At 42.4% G+C, this 21,200-nt stretch overlaps 1 protein-coding gene across 1 annotated transcript in view; it reads right to left on the reverse strand.

The window, feature by feature from the left end:
• LOC126260378 (uncharacterized) overlaps positions 1 to 19,448 on the reverse strand; it is a 173,963-nt gene extending 154,515 nt beyond the window's left edge. The window contains exons 1-2 of the mRNA XM_049957705.1: positions 19,387 to 19,448; positions 14,468 to 14,642 (exon numbers count right to left, since the gene is read on the reverse strand). Coding sequence (XP_049813662.1) covers positions 14,468 to 14,642; positions 19,387 to 19,394 — 183 coding nt within the window. The 5' untranslated portion in view covers positions 19,395 to 19,448. The remainder of the gene's footprint in view (positions 1 to 14,467; positions 14,643 to 19,386) is intronic.
• Positions 19,449 to 21,200: the final 1,752 nt, after the last annotated feature.

The following is a 21,200-nucleotide window of genomic DNA, read 5'->3' on the forward strand; positions in this document are numbered from 1 at the left end:
GAACGACAAGTCGGCCGGTCTCGTTCCAGCCTCGTTCCCGTTCCCGTCCGTCTCGTTCGGCCGACTTGTCCTCCGCGTGTCCACTCGTCGCAGTTCCACTGCCGACTACTCATAGTTAGTTCAGTATTGAGTAGTAGTTGTTGTTGTTGTTCGTTTCGTTCGATTCGCACGCCCATTCTAGACCTGTTTCAAACCTTTTTTGAACTCTGAACTTCTGGTTCTTTTCGTATTCTATTCAGCTTCCACGACCAGTAATTAAAATATATTTTATAATTACGTAAATTACATAAAAATTGTGTGATATGTTTCATCTTTTGAGGTAACAAAACGGCGTATCAGATTACTTCACTATTTCGATAAACTGGAGAAGAAATACTTGTAAAAATGCCAGATTTTTTGTGATTACACATACAAAGGACGTCGGCACGGCAGACACGAGTGGCCATTTTCCGTCTGTTTTGGATCCAAGGCGCTTCGTAATCGAGTGTATGGTATCACATTTTGTAAAGAGAATATAACTCCTACAACATTATTTCAGTGGTACAGGGTGGAGCACGAAAAATCGGCCTCGAGTACTAGACTGCTCATTGTCGCTTAACAATCGTCATCTGTTGTTCCGAAGTTGTTTGCATTAGTTATTTGTTACTTCTTTACTGCCTAATTATTACGTGTTTATCTGTTCTGCTCGTAGCGGTCAACAAATTCATTTCTAAATTTTATTGATTATATGCAGAGTAAAGAATTTAATTATGTATAACATTTAATAGGTAATGAGTTTTAATGAGATAGATATAAATATGTTTTGACATAGCAAATTACCTTGTTGCATTATGCTTGACATGTTTTCTCTTTGTAAGAACAAAAACTTCCGTGTTGCTCGAGTGCGCGATCAAGTAGTCGTCGAAAGCGGATTTCCCGTAACTTTCATGAATGGGCATAGATCTGTTAATTTACAAACAGGAGTTGATTTAAAAATTACTCTAGGGAACCACGGCCCGACTTTGGTGCAAACAAATCGCGCGTGAATTCTCAAATATCGGGCGTTATCGTCGCGTGTATGATTCAGTAACATTAACCGCAATTTACGGACATTAGCTTGATAATAACTATAATTGACGAGCAGTCTGTACTCGAGGCCGGTTTCTCGTGCGCCGCCTTTCATTGCGATCAGCCACATAACGCTACAGTTGGCTAAACGAGATGTTTTGCAGAATCAAGAAAATTACAAGTGCGTGAGAATTCTGTTATGAATAAAAACTCTGTACTCCCGGGGGGAGGCAAGTGGCCCCCCTTGGCGCCTTCCATCTTCAGTCAACTACGCTACTAATTTTCAATTTTTCATAAGAACCATATACCAAGTACAATGAACGGTGAAAGAGTAAAAATTAACGGTTCCCAAAAACGAGCTTTCACCAGTGAACTAGTTCCCAAGGATGAACGATTTTGCCCATCTATATTGCAAAGCGAGATGGCCGAGTGGTTCTAGGCGCTTCAGTCTGGAACCGCGCTACCGCTAAGGTCGCAGGTTCGAATCCTGCCTCTGGCATGGATGTGTGTGATGTTCTTAGGTTAGTTAGGTTTAAGTTGCTCTAAGTTCTAGGGGACTGATGACCTCAGAAGTTTAGTCCCATAGCGCTCAGAGCCATTTGAACCATTTGAAATCCATGTTCAAATTTCCCTCTGGTCCCATTTTTTCCACAACATTATGAACTTTTTCGCCCGGTCATTGACGTATCTGTTCTTCTTGTCTTGGCAGTTGGCATACTATGCAATGGTTATAGAATATGAGGTACGAGGTAAGAATATAGCAGGTAAATGCGATGAATAGTGAGAGAAGGCGAGTTCCCCACAGACCTCCTACAGAAATGAAAACAGCAAATAGATGGGTGTGAACTATGAGACAACAAAGGAATTCAAGAGTCAAAAAATCCAAAACGGATTCTCGTGTAGAACAAGTAGGTGGTACGTACGTGTGGAGGTCACTTCCTTACATCTAGTTGTTGCAAACGACGCAAACAAATCTGAATACAGAGAACAGAAACGTCAACAACCGGACGGACAGTTAATAATTTTGTGAAACAAAGAATATGAGATCTGAACACGGACTCCTCCTCCGCCGTCCAACACGGTGACCACGTAACCAAGACGGCATTCGCTTGACGTTGCACATCTTGAGCTTGGGCTGTTTGCTATTCCTATTTTGCTTTTTTTTTTCACAGTTCAGCGCAACTTCTTCCTGTTTTCACATACATCTGTTTTCAGTTTTTGGCGGGCTATCCACTGGGCGATTTTAGCACTAAATCTGAGGGAGGGGGGGGGGGGGGGGGCGATGGGGAGTTTCTCTTGTAAATGATACTTGAGCTGTTGTAAAAAGACGCCAGTGGGCCGTGGATGACTGCTAACGAGTGATTAGGCGTGATGAGTCACATTATACCATGGGGCAATCCGATGGATAGATTTATATTTGGCGAATGTCTGGAGAACGTTTTCTGCCATCATGTGTAGGGCCAACAGTGAAGTACGAGGGAGGTGGTGGTTTTCGTGAACAAGGTGTGGTAGCTGCTGAAAACTCTTCCGGGTTGTATGGTCGTGGCCCATGGAACTCTTCTATTGCTGACGTTTCGTCCAAGGCTACGTTGGACATCTTAGGTGCTCATGGTTGTGCTGAGTCTTGCCGACTGACGAGTCGGACGTAGAAGAGCAGCCTAAATACCGTGGGAAGTGGGCGTGGTCTGAATTTCACGACGATAGGACACAGCGATGGATAGAACACGATTTCTCTGCCCTTCATCGAAAAATTAACGGATCAAACCGGTAAGATGTTAAGGAAACATAACGTTCGACCGATTTTCAGACCAACTAAGACAATAGGCCAAGCACTTTGTTCCGTTAAGGATAAACGTCCCCTTCTGTCTGCAAGTGGTGTATACAAGATTCCGTGTACGTGTGGTAAGGTCTGCATTGGAACTACAAAGAGACAACACACGTTTGAAGGAACATAAAAGTCTTTGCCGACCAGGAAAAACAGACAAGTCAGTCGTGGCGTAACATGCTCTTTAGTCGGGTGATCACGTAGTGAAATTTTCGGAAACAGAAGTTTTATATACTATGACGAACTATTATCCACGGCTATATAGAGGAGCCATCGAAATATATAAACATGAGTATAATTTTAACAGCAAAGAAGTAGCCATGAAACTCAGCGGTATATGGAGAGTGGCGCTACAAAATCGATGAGAAATTTTTATCTTTGACGTACTGATCGATAGTTATATTTTATCTTTGACAAGATTTATCTCTGCTGTCCTGTGAAATGCATACTACGCCCACTTTCGACGGTATTTAGGCCGCGCTTCGATGTCCGACTCGTCAGTCGGCAAGACTCAGCACAACCAGGAGCACCTCCGAAAATGTCCAACGTAGCCTTGGACGAAACGTCAAGGATAGAAGAGTTCCATTGACCACGGCCATACAACCCTGAAGAATTCTGAGCAGCTGAAACATCCGGTCGTGAAGGCTTTCATTGTATAATAAGGTGTGGGCCTCTTATTGTGCTTAAGAAGAAGAAGAATGCAGAAGGAAATGAACACATCTTAGAACAATGTGTAGTGTGTGTAGTACAGGAAAAGCTCGAAGACGGTGATTGTGTAGCATGTCATTGCACACTGCCATGCAACAGTATCTGTAAGGTAACTGTTTATTTAGACAATAATGTTCTTAAAATTCAAGGAGATACGCAACTGTACATCGTGGCAGTAAGCTCATCAACCTCTCCTTGAGAATCAAGTGAATCACTTTAATTTCGGAAGCGGAATAGAAGAAGAAATGCAGGGTCCCCAGAACTTGCGGTTTCTAGATCTTTATCACCAAACCAGGTAAATAAACCTGTCGCTTTGTGGACTTACTTAAATTCCTAAGTGTACTGCCAAGTCGACTGCATATATTTATTGACAACAAGGACATGCATTTCCACTTCTTTCATTGATGTAAGAAGGCCTTATGTCATTGGTAAAATATACAGGGCGTATACAGAGAAGTTTCCCAATTATCACGAAAGGCAGTAAGGGTAAAATGGAAAATAAAATTCAATGGATCTGCGCCTGAAAACAATTACTCATTGAAATACGGGCCATTTTATGTGGGTCGAGAATGGTAAGTTCTCAGTGATCTACTAGGTTCTCCGTTGTTTACTTTCATCTCTTTTTTGTTTTCTTTTTTGTGTGTGTCTCCATATTTTGTTCTCTTTGAGGCTAATATCAATCGCAGCCACACTACAGTATTGGCAATGACTGAATACCTAAGTACTTAGTCTTGACATTCCACAATTCACAGCTTGCGTATAATTTACAGATGAGGCAAGATTCACTAAGAATGGTAGAATAAATTACTGCAATAATCATAACTGAATAGATACAAACCAGCAAGTGATAACAGAGGCAAGGCATCATGTTCACTTTCATGCTACTGGGCAACGTATCTTAACATATGGGGAGTAGCTAGGTGTGTTCACGTAAGTTCTTGATTCTTTGAGAAGAGTTACAGGATGTGTAAGAGTATGTGGAAACCATACTGAGAACCTCCTATAACGTCAACAGAGTTAGTTTAGTGACAGGACAGAACTGTCAATATACTTTTATATACATATAAAGCAGTGTGTGTGTGTGTGTGTGTGTGTGTGTGTGTGTGTGTGTGTGTGATCTCTTCCCAAACCCCCAGATTGATTTCAACCAAAATGTGGCATAGAAATAGCATGCCTCATGAGGCATGAGGGGTTTATAACCTTGTAACTCCAACAGGAATGGAGGTATGGAAAAAAAGTGTTTTTTCATCCCCTGGCATACAGGCTGCCTTGCATGACAGACACATTGCACAAAAACAGGAACAGCATGCTGCAAAGTCAAGGAGCAGGGAATCAACCTGAACATCGGTATCTGCCACAAGCTGGGTCTTATGAACTAGCAGAGCGACCTGTTTTTCACGCGTCCGTTGCTTGCACAATCTATGTTGGTTACCACGGAGAACATTTTCGGGAACGAGAATGGACATACACGAGAACAGAACATGTTCCAATATTCTGTAACAGATGACGTTCTGTGCGTATGTTCGGTGACCTTTCTGTAGAACGAGAATTACCTACACATCTTGTTGACAAATGGAACCGTTTCTTTCGTAGAGCGACCCAAGGAAAGTAAGTAAAGTACGCGAAGTAGGGAAAGCCGTGCTCTCTTTAAGAGATAGTACTGTTCAAAGCAAGGAAAATACTTGTGTAAAGATATTATCAGAAACAAATGTCTTTTGAGGTAATAGCCTTTTCCCAATGGCTTCACACAGATGTATTAGCGAAATGTATATAGGGCACACCTCTGTGCATTCACCTGTTCCTCCCTCTGTCTGTCCACCTCATCCTCACACATCATCTCGTGTTCTCTATTCTGTCTCTTTATATCCTCCTCCTCTCTTTGTCACTTTTTTTCCACCCCTCTCTCTGACCAATTATTCCTCTCTCCTCTATTTGACCCTATCCTCCTCTCCCTACCTCTTTACCACTCTGTCTTCCCCTCTTCCTCTTCCACCTACCCACTACCACTCTACACCTTCCACCTGCATCTCTCTTTATCCGTTCCTCCTCCCTCTTGCTCTGTCCATTCACTCCTCTATTTATTTCAACCTGTCTTCAGTCATGCTGATCAGCAAGTAACCCCTGCAGTACAGTTCAGTAAAGCAGCCCGATACTACTCCCACAACATGCATGTCCTACAGCACGGGCTAGACAGCAGAGGCTTTAAAACATTTGACAGTATTGGATCACTGTTCATATTCGCGACTATGTCGCAGCTGGTGAAACATTTGACTTGAAAATAATTTATTTTCCTCTGACTTACAGACGCTATGCAAAGCCGTTAGATAAGGCATGCCAATACTACTCCGACGCAACACACCTGTCATGAAGGGCAGTCTACATGTTGGGGCCTGGAAAACTATTTCTTCACCTTGTGTCCAGATTGATTCCCCACTCCTTGAGTTTCCGAATGCGTTGGATACAGTTCCGCACGTTCACCTAATGAAGTAAATATAAGGGTACGGAATATCAGACAAGCTTTGAGATTGGAATGACGAGTTCCTAGTAAACGGAATCGAATATATCATTTTCAATAGACAGAAATGCTCATAGCCTAACTGAATATCATAAGGCCACTAGTGTTAGAACATGTGTAAATGGCATAGCGGATGTCAGAAGCTACATGAACCTGTTCGTGGATGAAGCTGTTGTATATACGAAAAGCCACAATGCATGAGAATTGTGGCGAAATGCAGGAACAATTGCAAAGAAGTCACGGTTGGTATAGTGCACGGTGGTTGACACCCAAAACAAACAAATTTTATATACTGGAATTACTGTAGCTGTTATGACTTGAACTCTTGTTGATGACTAATTTTTTCCTTGTACGTTTTCTAAGTAGTAGGAGGTGTTCGAATATTTGAAAACGTCAATTAAAATGTTTCTCACGCGATTCATTACTCAAGGTGATAATTCTGTTGTGTCAATTCTAGTTGTGTATTTAGTTTAACTGAGAAATCAGTTAATTAAAAGTTCTGTGTAATCGAAAGACATATCTAACTGAAAATTGCGTGATAACAAGAACCTTGTGAGTTAATACGTATTTCTGGGCGCAGTGACACGGCTAATTACAAAGATTTGCCGTTCACTTTTCAAATTTTGAAGAACTAATTAATTTACGAGGTAGTTTTCATTTTCACAAGTACCTACATTTTTAATCGCAGATTTTGCCTCTGTGCTTGTTAAATTCTGACTTCTACCATCATACTTTTCTAAATCTCAATTTTATGCACAAGGTAGCAATCTCCACTGATAGGTTAAGTCATTAATTAAGATTTTTGCATGATTTAATGATTTTTTTTAATACAGCGTTTGTACTCGGTGAATCGGGTATTCCTAACGTGGATGCATAGAATGATTCCAAACACTTTTCTAAGTTTGTAGATGACAATGTTTTTGACGAACCGAATTTTTATTAAAACTAATTGTCCATTCTGAACAACAAAATGCGAAATAGCCGTTTTTCAAATGACTGTGTAGATTCCGAAAGAGCAATTTTTTCATACGCCAGTCTCTAAATAAAGTCGCCCTGTCAGCGGAAACGAAGGAGGAGACGGAGAAAGTTTTAAGGTTATGCTAAGTTACATCCAAGATGTTTGATGCATCCAGTCTGGCACTGCAGTTAACTGAATGACAGGTATCTGATATGTGAGGAAAGGTAATGAGAAAGCCAGTAACAAAGATATCGATGAAGCAAGGAGAGCGTGTGAAAATTGCGCCCTACCCGGTACCATCCGGCGTAACTGAGTATAAGATGGACTGCTACCACCAAACTACCGACGTTTCACGCTGATCTTCACGTGCGTCCACATAATGCCCTTTTTTTCTATTCACCTGCGCCAATGCACAATTTCCTCGCAATGGAGGTCGTGCGTAATTGCGCACTGCTTCCAGCAAATAGGTGGGAACCTCGAACTATGTTTAGCAGACGACAGGCAACTGAAGCCGATTTGTGTTTCGTTGTGTAATACGTTAAGATTATGTTGCCTGTTGCCTCCAAAGCAAGCACTCTGAAGTTTATAAAACTTTACAGACAAAGAAAATTCAAATGTAACGCTACTTCTGAAAATCATTGAATATAAGTCTGAGATCCAATGTTGTGAGCGTGAAATATCACATAAAAAGTTATTATAAAGAATAAGATAATTCTGGAAGTAACTATACCAGAAGAACCCTACAGAATTATAAAAAATTATGTGGAAAGTGTGGACAAATGCTCATGCTATGGCGACATAGTAGCACAACAACCGAGGAACCTGACATCTGAAGAAGAGAGATGATGGGATTGGTGTAGCTCCTCAACGAACAACTAGAAACTGTAATGAAGGACACTGTTGATGCAAAAATACTAAATTGGAAAACATAACCTCCGTTCTAATGGATTCTACGGTCTGCGACATTCCCAGATTAGCTGAGTATGTAAACATTCATGATTAAAATTGTGTAAACGAAATTTTCTGATTAAAATTGTGTAAACGAAATTTTCTTATAAAATAAAATACAAGAGACGTATTGGGAGCTACTTAATATTCACATAACAACTAAGAACTTTGCAAATGCGAAATAAACAGTTCAAACTGATATAGAAGTCACTGGGCAATAGCTAATGAAATGTTAATGCCAGCGTTATTGCTGCAGTTTCCAATGCAGGCAATCTAAATTCTAGCTGTGACTTGAGTTTTGCGACCGAATAACAGGAGGCGAAAGGACAACGATAGGACACAGCGATGTAAGAACACGATTTCTCTACCCTTCGACAAAAAATTAAAGGATCAAATCGACAAGATGTTAAGGAAACATAACATTCCACCGATTTTCGGACTAACTAAGAATATAGGCCAAGCACATCCTTTCCGTTAAGGATAAACGTCCCCTTCTGTCTGCAAGTGGTGTACACAAGATTCCGTGTACGTGCGGTAAGGTCTGCATTGGAACTACAAAGGGAAGTGTGAATACACGTTTGAAAAAACATAAAAGTCTTTGCCGACTAGGGAAAACAGACAAGTCAGCCGTGGCAGAACATGCTGCTCAGTCGGGTGATCACGTAGTGAAATTTTCGGAAACTTAAGTTTTATATACTATGACGAACTATTATTCACGGCTATATAGATGAGCCATCGAAATATACACTCCTGGAAATTGAAATAAGAACACCGTGAATTCATTGTCCCAGGAAGGGGAAACTTTATTGACACATTCCTGGGGTCAGATACATCACATGATCACACTGACAGAACCACAGGCACATAGACACAGGCAACAGAGCATGCACAATGTCGGCCCTAGTACAGTGTATATCCACCTTTCGCAGCAATGCAGGCTGCTATTCTCCCATGGAGACGATCGTAGAGATGCTGGATGTAGTCCTGTGGAACGGCTTGCCATGCCATTTCCACCTGGCGCCTCAGTTGGACCAGCGTTCGTGCTGGACGTGCAGACCGCGTGAGACGACCCTTCATCCAGTCCCAAACATGCTCAATGGGGGACAGATCCGGAGATCTTGCTGGCCAGGGTAGTTGACTTACACCTTCTAGAGCACGTTGGGTGGCACGGGATACATGCGGACGTGCATTGTCCTGTTGGAACAGCAAGTTCCCTTGCCGGTCTAGGAATGGTAGAACGATGGGTTCGATGACGGTTTGGATGTACCGTGCACTATTCAGTGTCCCCTCGACGATCACCAGTGGTGTACGGCCAGTGTAGGAGATCGCTCCCCACACCATGATGCCGGGTGCTGGCCCTGTGTGCCTCGGTCGTATGCAGTCCTGATTGTGGCGCTCACCTGCACGGCGCCAAACACGCATACGACCATCATTGGCACCAAGGCAGAAGCGACTCTCATCGCTGAAGACGACACGTCTCCACTCGTCCCTCCATTCACGCCTGTAGCGACACCACTGGAGGCGGGCTGCACGATGTTGGGGCGTGAGCGGAAGACGGCCTAACGGTGTGCGGGACCGTAGCCCAGCTTCATGGAGACGGTTGCGAATGGTCCTCGCCGATACCCCAGGAGCAACAGTGTCCCTAATTTGCTGGGAAGTGGCGGTGCGGTCCCCTACGGCACTGCGTACGATCCTACGGTCTTGGCGTGCATCCGTGCGTCGCTGCGGCCCGGTCCCAGGTCGACGGGCACGTGCACCTTCCGCCGACCACTGGCGACAACATCGATGTACTGAGGAGACCTCACGCCCCACGTGTTGAGCAATTCGGCGGTACATCCACCCGGCCTCCCGCATGCCCACTATACGCCCTCGCTCAAAGTCCGTCAACTGCACATACGGTTCACGTCCACGCTGTCGCGGCATGGTACCAGTGTTAAAGACTGCGATGGAGCTCCGTATGCCACGGCAAACTGGCTGACACTGACGGCGGCGGTGCACAAATGCTGCGCAGCTAGCGCCATTCGACGGCCAACACCGCGGTTCCTGGTGTGTCCGCTGTGCCGTGCGTGTGATCATTGCTTGTACAGCCCTCTGGCAGTGTCCGGAGCAAGTATGGTGGGTCTGACACACCGGTGTCAATATGTTCTTTTTTCCATTTCCAGGAGTGTATAAACATGGGGATAATTTTAACAGAAAAGAAGCCATGAAACTCAGCGATATATCGACAATGTAGCTACAGAATCGATGAGAAATTTTCATCTTTGATGTACTGTGATCGATAGTTATATTTTATTCTTGTCAATGTTTATCTCTGGTATCACGTGAGATCCAGAACACGTCCACTTTCCGCTGTATGTAGCCGCTCTTCGACGTCCGACTTGTCAGTCGGCAAGACTCAGCACAACAAGGATCACCTCCGAAGATGTCCAACGTAGCCTTGGGCGAAACATCACAGGGTAGAAGAGTTCCACGGACCACGGCCATATAACCGGAAAAATTCTCGGCAGCCAAAACGTCGCGTTCACTTCGTATTTTTAGTACCTCTATTATGTAGGTACACTTTTAAACAAAGTTAGCCTTCGTGTTTTATTCCTCGTTGCCTCATTGCAATAAAAACAGCACGAACTTCCGAGTGAAGAAGGTGGTGGACAATGAGGCAACATGTGGACACGAGAGCGCGCGTGCATACGTGCGTTCCTTCCACTAATTTTTGTGCATGCTCTTTTGTTCCCGTTGTTCTGAGATTAGACACGAGGAAAGTGGTATCGTGTGGACATACAGTGTCTTTACGCATGCGTTCATCATTACCATGTTGAAATACGTCACAGTAAGCAACATTTGGTACGGCTGAAGACTAGTTTAATTTTCATATACCCATAAGTGTGGGAAAGTGGACGACGGCTGGTCAGTAGCTGAGGACTGATGGGTACCATGTTCAGCCATGTGTTTTCAAAATATCTTTGTTCAGTGCCACTAATTTCGTTGGTACACTACACCGTCATCAGGTAATAATTGGATATACATGCAAGTTGGTGTAGATCCAATTATTGCTAATTGTGGACGTGTTGACGGTGCAGTTTAACACCGAAACCAGTCGCACTGAATAAATAAATCTCAAAAATGCACCGTTGAAAATAGTACAATCAATTCCCAAGGACCAATTTTTGTTATATTCAATCCTTCTACACATAAGTCGCGAAAACGCCATAAATGAAGCTTAGCAATAATCGTTGTTCGTGCGCATCATTGGCGATCGAAAGAGGAAAACGAGGTATTGCTTGTGATATGAAAATTACTCTCCGCCACTCAGAGTAAGGTGGCTTCCGGAGTATAGATGTAAGAGGGACTTTCAGTACGTAATGCAACACATTTTTCACGGCCAGTTCGGTTTGAAAAATGCGGTAATTGTTGTGAGACACTGCGGATTATGATTAAGTTCCAGTATGTGTCGGTGCTATACGTAACCTTCGAAACGGCGTCTGTAACGGAGTTGCATTACAAGCAGAGACGTGCCATTTAGTTTTATTTAGCGGTAAACAAGAGCAACTCAGATATTCATAGGTGCTTGCAGACTGTCTACGGAGACCTCGAAGTAAACAAAAGCACGATGAGTCGTTAGGTGAGGCGTTTGTCATCGTCCCAGCAACATCGCGCAAACCTGTCCGCACTCAGCCGTGAATGCTGCGCTGAAGAAGCTTGTTTTCCAAGCCACAAAAAATGCAAACGATCATCGTTATCTTCGTGACAACGTGAACCTGAGACAAGTTTGCACACCCTAGAGGAGCTCATAAAACTTCCATTGGCTGTTCTTCCTCATCCTCCTTACGGTCCGACTCTCACACCTTTCATCTGTTTGGTCAAATGAAGGATGCACTCTTCGGAAAGCAGGACGTGGGTGATGAGGAGGTTACTGATGCTGCAAGACGTTCGCTCCGACGTCGACCAGTACAATGGTAGCACCGGGGCAAATAGTCCCTCCCAGTAAGGTGGTTTAAGGCCGTGTCACTGAACGGAGGTAAGTCGCAAAATTGTGTTTTGTAGACAAAAAGTGTGAGGGAAATATGGTGTACTGGACTCCTGAATAAAGCGAACCTACTTTAAGGAGAAACATATTTTACACCTCTTACTGATGTTTCTCATAGATGATGATGTTGTTGTTGTTGTTGTTGTTGTTGTTGTGGTCTTCAATCCTGAGACTGGTTTGTTGTAGCTCTCCATGCTACTCTATCCTGTGCAAGCTTCTTCATCTCCCAGTAACTACTGCAGCCTACGTCCTTCTGCTTAGTGTATTCATCTCTTTGTCTCCCTCTACGATTTTTACCCTGCCACGCCGCCCACCAATAATAAATTGGTGATCCCTCGATGTCTCAGAACATGTCCTACCAACCGAACCCTCCTTCTGGTCAAGTTGTGCCACAAACTCCTCTTCTCTCCAATTCTATTCAATAACCCCTCATTAGTTATGTGATCTACCCATCTAATCTTCAGCATTCTTCTGCAGCACCACATTTCGAGAGCTTATATTCTCTTCTTGTGCAAACTATCTATCGTCCATGTTTCACTTCGAACATGCCTACACTCCATATAAATACTTTCAGAAACGACTTCCTGACATTTAAATCTATACTCGATGTTAACAAATTTCTCTTCTTCAGAAACGCTTTTCTTGCCATTGCCAGTCAACATTTTATATTCTCTCTACTTCGACCATCATGAGTTATTTTGCTCCCCAAATAGCAAAACTCCTTTACTACTTTATGTGTCTCATTTCCTAATCAAATTCACTCAGCATCACCCGACTTAATTCGACTACATTCCATTATCCTCGTTTTGCTTTTGTTGATGTTCATCTTATACCCTCCTCTCAAAACACTGTCCATTCCGTTCAACTGTTCTTCCAAGTCCTTTGCTGTCGCTGACAGAATTACAATGTCATCGGCGAACCTCAGAGTTTTTATTTCTTCTCCATGGATTTTAAAACCTACTCCGAATTTTTCTTTTGTTTCCTTTACTGCTTGGTCAGTATACAGATTGAATAACATCAGGGACAGGCTACAACCCTGTCTCACTCCCTTCCCAACCGCTGCTTCGCTTTCATGCCCCTCGACTCTTATAACTGACATCTGGTTTCTGTAAAAATTGTAAATACCCTTTCGCTCCCCGTATTTTACTCCTGCCACCTGCAGAATTTGAAAGAGTATTCCAGTCAACATTGCCAAAAGCTTTCTCTAATACTACAAATGCTAGAAACATAGGTTTGCCTTTCCTTAATCTTTCTTCTAAGGTAAGTCTTAGGCTCAGTATTACCTCACGTGTTCCAACATTTCTGCGGAATCCAAACTAATCTTCCCCAAGGTCGGCTTCTACCAGTTTTTCCATTCGTCTGTAAAGAATTCGCGTTAGTATTTTGCAACTGACTTATTAAACTGATAGTTCGGTAATTTTCACATCTGTCAACACCTGCTTTCTTTGGGATTGGAATTATTATATTCTTCTTGAAGTCTGAGGGTATTTCGCCTGTCTCAAACATCTTTCTCACCAGATGGTAGAGTTTTGTCAGGGCTGGCTCTCCAAGGCTATCAGTAGTTCTAATGGGATGTTGTCTACTCCCTGGGCCTTGTTCGACTCAGGTCTTTCAGTGCTCTGTCAAACTCTTCAAGCAGTATCATATCTCCCATTTCATCTTCATCTACATCCTCTTCCATTTCCATAATATCGTCCTCAAGTACATCGCCGTTGTATAGACCCTCTATATACTCCTTCCACCTTTCTGCTTTCCCTTCTTTGCTTAGAACTGGGTTTCCAACTGAGCTCTTGATATTCATGCAAGTGGTTCTCTTTTCTCTAAAGATCTCTTTAATTTTCCTGTAGGCAGTATCTATCTTACCCCTAGTGAGATAAGCCTCCACATCCTTACATTTGTCCTCTAGCCATCCCTGCTTAGCCATTTTGCACTTGGTGTCAATCTCATTAATGAGAAGTTTGTATTCTTTTTTGCCTGCTTCATTTACTGCATTTTTGTATTTCTCCTTTCATCAATTAAATTAAATATTTCTTCTGTTACCCAAGAATTTCTACCAGCCCTCGTCCTTTTACCTGCTTCATCGTCTGCTGCCTTCACTACTTCATCCCTCAAAGCTACCCATTCTTCATCTACTGCATTTCTTTCCCCCATTCCTGTCAATTGTTCCCTTATGCTCTCGCTGAAATTCTGTACAACCTCTGGTTCTTTCAGTTTATCCATGTCCCATCTCCTTAAATTCCCACCTTTTTGCAGTTTCTACAGTTTTAATCTACAATTTATAACCAACAGACTGTGGTCAGAGTACACATCTGCCCCTGGAAATGTCTTGCAATTTAAAACCTGGTTCCTAAATCTCTGCCTTACCAAGATGTAGAAGTGAGCAATTAAAAAAAAATTAAACCTCGAGTCGGCATCTCGTGCAGAAAGCTGAGTGGTACTCACCGGGGCAGCGAGGTCGCAGACCTCGTAAGGCAGCAGCGGTTCCTCCGAGCAGTCCTCGCCGTCCTCCTGCAGGAAGGGCGGCCGCGGGGGCGGAGGCACGAGGAAGCGCGGCGGGGGCGGCCCGGGGCAGTGCTGGCAGGCGGCGACGCGCTCCTGGGACATGCTGCGACCGCGCCTGCGGGCACACGGTGCACGGACCTGCAGCGTCACCGCTCACTCACCACGCAAAGTGTCTGTCGTTCCGGCTCTCGAGCTACGTGCATTGGGAGTGGCAGGGGGAGTCAACCTGCCCACGACCACACTCGGTCAGCGCGTGCGTCAACGAAATTATCACAGCCAGAGATATAACGCGCGGCACAAACAATACCTCTATCAGCCTACAGTTACTGTCAGCTACACCACTCCACTTACCCTTCCACGACCTAGGAAGGCTTAGTGTGTAATAGTGTAAGAAGCTGTTTACGTTTTTATGTTGGTAACGCCAGGTAGCGCTCGGTATAAAAATCACTGACTGTGCTGTGTGCAGTCTGTGGCTGGTTTGCATTGTTGGGATTTTTGCTGTTGTAGTGTTGGGCAGTTGGATGTGAACAGAGCGTAGCGTTGCGCAGTTTGAGGTGAGCCGCCAGCAGTGGTGGATGTGGGGAGAAAGATGGCAGAATTTTGAGAGCGGACGTTCTGGACGTGTGTCCGTCAGAAAAACGAAATTTGTAATACTGGATATCATTAACTCATATATGACTTTTGAACATTATTAAGTTAAATACATTGTTTGTTCTCTATCAATATCTTTCATTTGCTAACTATGCCTATCAGTTGTTAGCGCCTTCAGTAGTTAGAATCTTATATTCAGCTGGCCGTATTGGCGCACGCTGTATTGCAGTACTTTGAGTAACCAATATTTTTGTGAGGTAGGTGATACACGAAAGGTATAGGTTATTGTTAGTCAGGGCCATTCTTTTGTAGGGATTATTGAAAATCAGATTGCGTCGCGCTAAAAAAAATATTGTGTCAGTTTAGTGATGATCAAAAATAGTAAAGAGAGAAATGTCTTGAGTACGTTCAGTTTTGCTCAGCTGTTTGAAAATCAAATAACGTAAGAGGTTTATCAGCGCAGTAATTCATTAATTTTCCAAAGGAGACGTTTCCATAGAGCGGTCAGCACCGGCATAAACAAAATTATCAGTACCAGGGCACACCGCGGGCCAAAGCAACATCTATATTAACTTTCAAATGGTTCAAATGACTCTGAACGCTATGGGACTTAACATCTGAGGTCATCAGTACCCTAGAACTTGGAACTACTTAAACCTAACTAACCTAAGGACATCACACACATCCATGCCCGAGGCAGGATTCGAACCTGCGACCGTGGCGGTCGCGCGGTTCCAGACTGTAGTGCCTAGAACCGCACGGCCACTCCGGCCGGCTATTAACTTTCAATCAGCTGCAGTACACCGTACCGCTCTTACTGAACAATGTAACATCTCCGATTCTTATATTTAAGCATGGAACCGCCTGCCACGAACTATCGATACTTTATCACCCAAGGCCCTTCTACACTAAATATGGTTTAGCAAATCTTGACTGACTGCCCGGGAATTATCCCGATATAAATGGGTCTATGACGGGTGAAGGAATAAGGTATGCATACCTCTGTCCGACTATGGAGACTGAAGCTATGAACCTACTAGGTTTCCCGGAAAGGAGCAGCTTTACAGCTGAATTTCTTGCAATAAGCCACGCACTCAGATACGCAAAGTATAATGTCGATCATATTCTGGTAAAACAGATTTTCGGAGATCTTAGAGATTATAACATCACTCCTGAAGCTTGAAAACGAAGTATTACCACTTCGATGTACACGAACAAATCTATCAGAATTTAATTTCTCTGTGGGGCATTCCGGAATCAGGGACAACGAAATCGCTGGCCAATTAGCAAAGAATTCCATTACGGAGGATTCCCGTTCTTTGTACATCTACCTTATACAGACTTCCTAACAACTGTAACTAAAGGAATCTTACAGGAGAAGTAACAGCGGTTTCCTGAAAATAATATAAAGTGATACATATTAAGTTAAAATGCATTTTTATTCCAGTCTATGACCACAAGTTAAATTTAGATAGGTTGAAGTTAGATATAGTGGGAATTAGTGAAGTTCGGTGGCAGGAGGAACAAGAGTTTTGGTCAGGTGAATACAGGGTTATAAATACAAAATCAAATAAGGGTAATGCAAGAGTAGATTTAATAATGAATCAAAAAATAGGAGTGTGGTTAAGCTACTACAAACAGCTCAGTGAACGCATTATTGTGGCCAAGATAGACACGAAGCCCACGCCTACTACAGTAGTACAAGTTTATATGCCAATTAGCTCTGCAGATGAAGAAATTGAAATGTATGATCAGATAAAAGGAATTATTCAGGTAGTGAAGGGAGACGAAAATTTAATATTAATGGGTGACTGGAATTCGAGAGTAGAAAAAGGGAGAGAAGGAAACATAGTAGGTGAATACAGATTGGGGATAAGAAATGAAAGAGGAAGCCGTCTGGTAGAATTTGGCACAGAGCATAAATTAATCATAGCTAACACTTGGTTCAAGAATCATGAAAGAAGGTTGTATACATGATAGAAACCTGGAGATAATAAAAGGTAACAGATAGGTTATATAATGGTAAGATAGAGATTTAGGAACCAGATTTTAAATTGTAAGACATTTCCAGGGGCAGATGTGGACTCTGACCACAACCTATTGGTTATGAACTGTAGATTAAAACTGAAGATATTGCAAAAAGGTGGGAATTTAAGGAGATGGCACCTGGATAAACTGAAAGAACCAGAGGTTGTACAGAGTTTCAGGGAGAGCGTAAGGGAACAATTGACAGGAATGGGGGTAAGAAATACAGTAGAAGAAGAATGGGTAGCTTTGAGGGATGAAGTAGTGAAGGCCGTAGACGATCAAGTAGGTAAAAAGACGAGGGCTGGTAGAAATTCTTGGGTAACAGAAGAAATACTGAATTTAATTGGTGAAAGGAGAAAATATAAAAACGCAGTAAATGAAGCAGGCAAAAAGGAATACAAACGTCTCAAACATGAGATCGACAGGAAGTGCAAAACTGCTAATCAGGGATGGCTAGAGGACAAATGTAAGGATGTGGAGGCTTATCTCATTAGGGGTAAGATAGATACTGCCTACAGGAAAATTAAAGAGACCTTTGGAGAGAAGAGAACCACTTGTATGAATATCAAGAGCTCAGATGGAAACCCAGTTCTAAGTAAAGAAGGTGGAAGAAGTATATAGAGGGTGGAAGAAGTATATAGAGGGTCTATACAAGGGCGATGTACTTGACGACAATATTATGGAAGTGGAAGAGGATGTAGATGAAGATGGGAGATATGATACTGCGTGAAGAGTTTGACAGAGCACTGAAAGACCTGAGTCGAAACAAGGCCCCCGGAGTAGACAACATTCCATTAGAACTACTGACAGCCTTGGGAGAGCCAGTCCTGACAAAACTCTACCATCTGGTGAGCAAGATGTTTGAGACAGGCGAATATAATAATTCCAGTCCCTTAGAAAGCAGGTGTCGACGGATGTGAAAATTACCGAACTATCAGTTTAATAAGTCACAGCTGCAAAATATTAACGCGAATCCTTTACAGACGAATGGAAAAACTGGTAGAAGTCGACCTCGGGGAATATCAGTTTGGATTCCGTAGAAATGTTGGAACACGTGAGGCAATACTAACCTTACGCCTTATCTTAGAAGAAAGATTAAGGAAAGGCAAACTTACGTTTGTAGCATTTGTAAACTTAGAGAAAGCTTTTGACAATTTTGACTGGAATACTCTCTTTAAAATTCTGAACGTGGCAGGGGTAAAATACAGGGAGCGAAAGGCTATTTACAATTTGTACAGAAACAAGATGGCAGTTATAAGAGTCGAGGGGCATGAAAGGGAAGCAGTGGTTGGGAAGGGAGTGAGACAGGTTTGTAGCCTCTCCCCGATGTTATTCAATCTGTATATTGAGCAATCGGTAAAGGAAACGAAAGAAAAATTCGGAGTAGGTATTAAAAGCCATGGAGAAGAAATAAAAACTTTGAGGTTCGCCGATGACATTGTAATTCTGTCAGACAGCTAAAGCTAGCTAGTTGGCATTAATCACTATGTGGACGATGTGGCCTATTCTACACCTTATTTTAAATCTATGTGACGATGCTATTCTGATTATATGTTTTGACGATGCCATTATGGCCGTATCACTTTAGGACATGGTGTAAAAAAGATCTGAGGATGGTCTTTACAGACTGAATCCGTCATCGTCTAAAGAATTCATTTGTGATCACTGGAAAAAAAGCATTTTACAGTATTTGATCACTGTTTGTACACGCTATTATGTCGCAGTTGGTGAAACATACTAAGTTGCTACTTGCGTAACTATACAGTAGAAACACAGTTATTGACAAGTTAGAGAGATCTATTCACTGTCAAATCTCTCTTTGATAATGGGGTGCTGGTTATCGAAATTACGAGGTTGTCACATAGTTTTCATTACCTGCTATCGATCTGCTATTTAGTATCAGTTCTGGGAAACCTCTCAGATTGCGAAAGTGCAAAACCTAGCATAGATGCATCAATGCATTCCCAAAAGAACATGGTATTCACTTAAAACTTTCACTACTACATACAACATCAGCCATAAGAATACGAAATGAACCCGTGTGTACCAGGCACATCCCTACCAAAACAAAATTCTATCACTTCCATAGTGCGAAGATCAGCCCTCACAACTTTCAGATCTAAATCATCCACTGCTCGGCTGTTATCGCTACACCAGTCAGTACACTAAACTGTATAAAACTATCGTCATACTGGGATCTACATTCATATCGCAGACACTTCGAAGAGACAGATATTTACCTCGACATTACAAGATCTGAAGAAACCGAGTCACAGCAGTCGCAGTAATCGAGTGCCCTCACAGGTGCACACCGGCAGGTGCTACAAGAAGAAGAAATCGCATGCAGTCATCTTCTAATAGGTTACTTGTGTACAGTGTTAATCCCTTGCCCCATCTATTATTTAATTCCAATGTTGAACTACACAGAACTCACTACAGTGAAACATGATTTTCTATCATTAACGTCCTCAGTACAAGTTACATGTTTATCTTATTTGTAGTATGAAAGACGTATGCGTCGCCAGCGATGGGCGAGGCATGGCAGAGTCTCTGACCAGAGTTGTTGCTTGTCGCGAGTCGGCGTCAGTCGGCTTTAGTCTTCTGTCCGTGCTAGTCGACAGTAGTCTTGAGTTGTATGCGTGAGTCGGCGGTAGTCGGCGCGTGTCGGCTGTCTGCTCTGCTCGGGACTCTGGTCAGAACTCTGGAAGATGAGTATTGTAGAAGGTAAAGAAGCAGCCTTGCGCATATCTAGTAATGTATATTGACTGTCTTTTAATTTCTTTAAAAAAAGTGCCCCAATAATAATTTTTATAATATAAAGTAACTTTTTTAAAGTAAAGCATTCATTTCAATTTAAAGAATATTTCCAATGCATGATCATTCGTTCCAAGAATCAAAAAAAAAAAAAAAAAAATATACGCCAGCATTGCACGAAGCTGTGTTGAAAATTTCTACATAAGAGCAGATATATTTGCAGTTTTTATTGACGTAAGAATTTTTGCTTCTTTTTTTATTCAGAATACAGGGCCGAAGGGCAGCGCTGCTGTCCTCATAAAATTTACCAGGTTACTAATTTTTTTATTATTTTTGTGTTTAGGAATTTTTCTGTTTCGAACTTAACATTAAATAAGAAAAGAATTTTGTGGGAACATTAAATGTGAATGCATTTCTGCACACAGATTATAAATGGGAGCCAATTTTGTTCTGAGGTTACAATATTAGAAAAATTAATTTCATTATTATTTTTCCGTGGGGAGGTTACACTTGGTCAATTTTCATTATTATTATTTTTCTGTGGGGAGGTTACAAGCAATAATACACAATTAATCAATAGTCATATCTATCGAAAGTTGCTACTAACATAACTCATATGTAATTGTGAAGTATTAAATAACGATGTGATTGGTTAACTAGATGAGCAGCCAGACGCCAAAAAAATACATGTTTCCAAGTTACGCGTGGCCTTGGCACCCGCTCTGACCTGGTGTAGCAAGTAATTCGTAGCTGTGCAAAGCGATTGGAACATACTCGTATCGGGAGGGAAATCGGCCGAATATGAAAATGAAAGGCCTACAATGAAAACTGCACGCCTGATAAGTAAACGTTAGTGAATTCATTATTTTGATCTCTGCATCTTCTGTCCTACTTGCTTACAAACACTGTTGTGTAGCACACTGGTGCACTAAACTTAAGGATGAAAGTAACTTTCGCAAGATGTGTAGTCTCCATCAAATAATAAAGCTTGACGAAATCTGGACATACATAGAATGAACTGTTGCAGTGTAGTACAGAAGGCAAGTGAAAGAAATACGCAGTGAGACGAACAGGAATGAGACGTTTATGCAAAGAAAGCAATCACAGTTAAGTCACCGCAATTTCTGATGGTCCCTTGACATTACAACAGACGCTATGCGTTAGTTAATACTATATGTGATCACCATGGATGGCAATGATTGCTCTGCAACGTATCCCATGTTGGCAACGTGGATGGTAAGGAGTTCTTTTGTTGGGAGCGTTCCATTCCCTCACCAGTGCCGTCGACGTCACTGTATGG

Source organism: Schistocerca nitens, chromosome 5 (assembly GCF_023898315.1).
Source record: "Schistocerca nitens isolate TAMUIC-IGC-003100 chromosome 5, iqSchNite1.1, whole genome shotgun sequence".
In the NCBI taxonomy this organism is placed as follows: Eukaryota; Metazoa; Arthropoda; class Insecta; order Orthoptera; family Acrididae; genus Schistocerca; species Schistocerca nitens.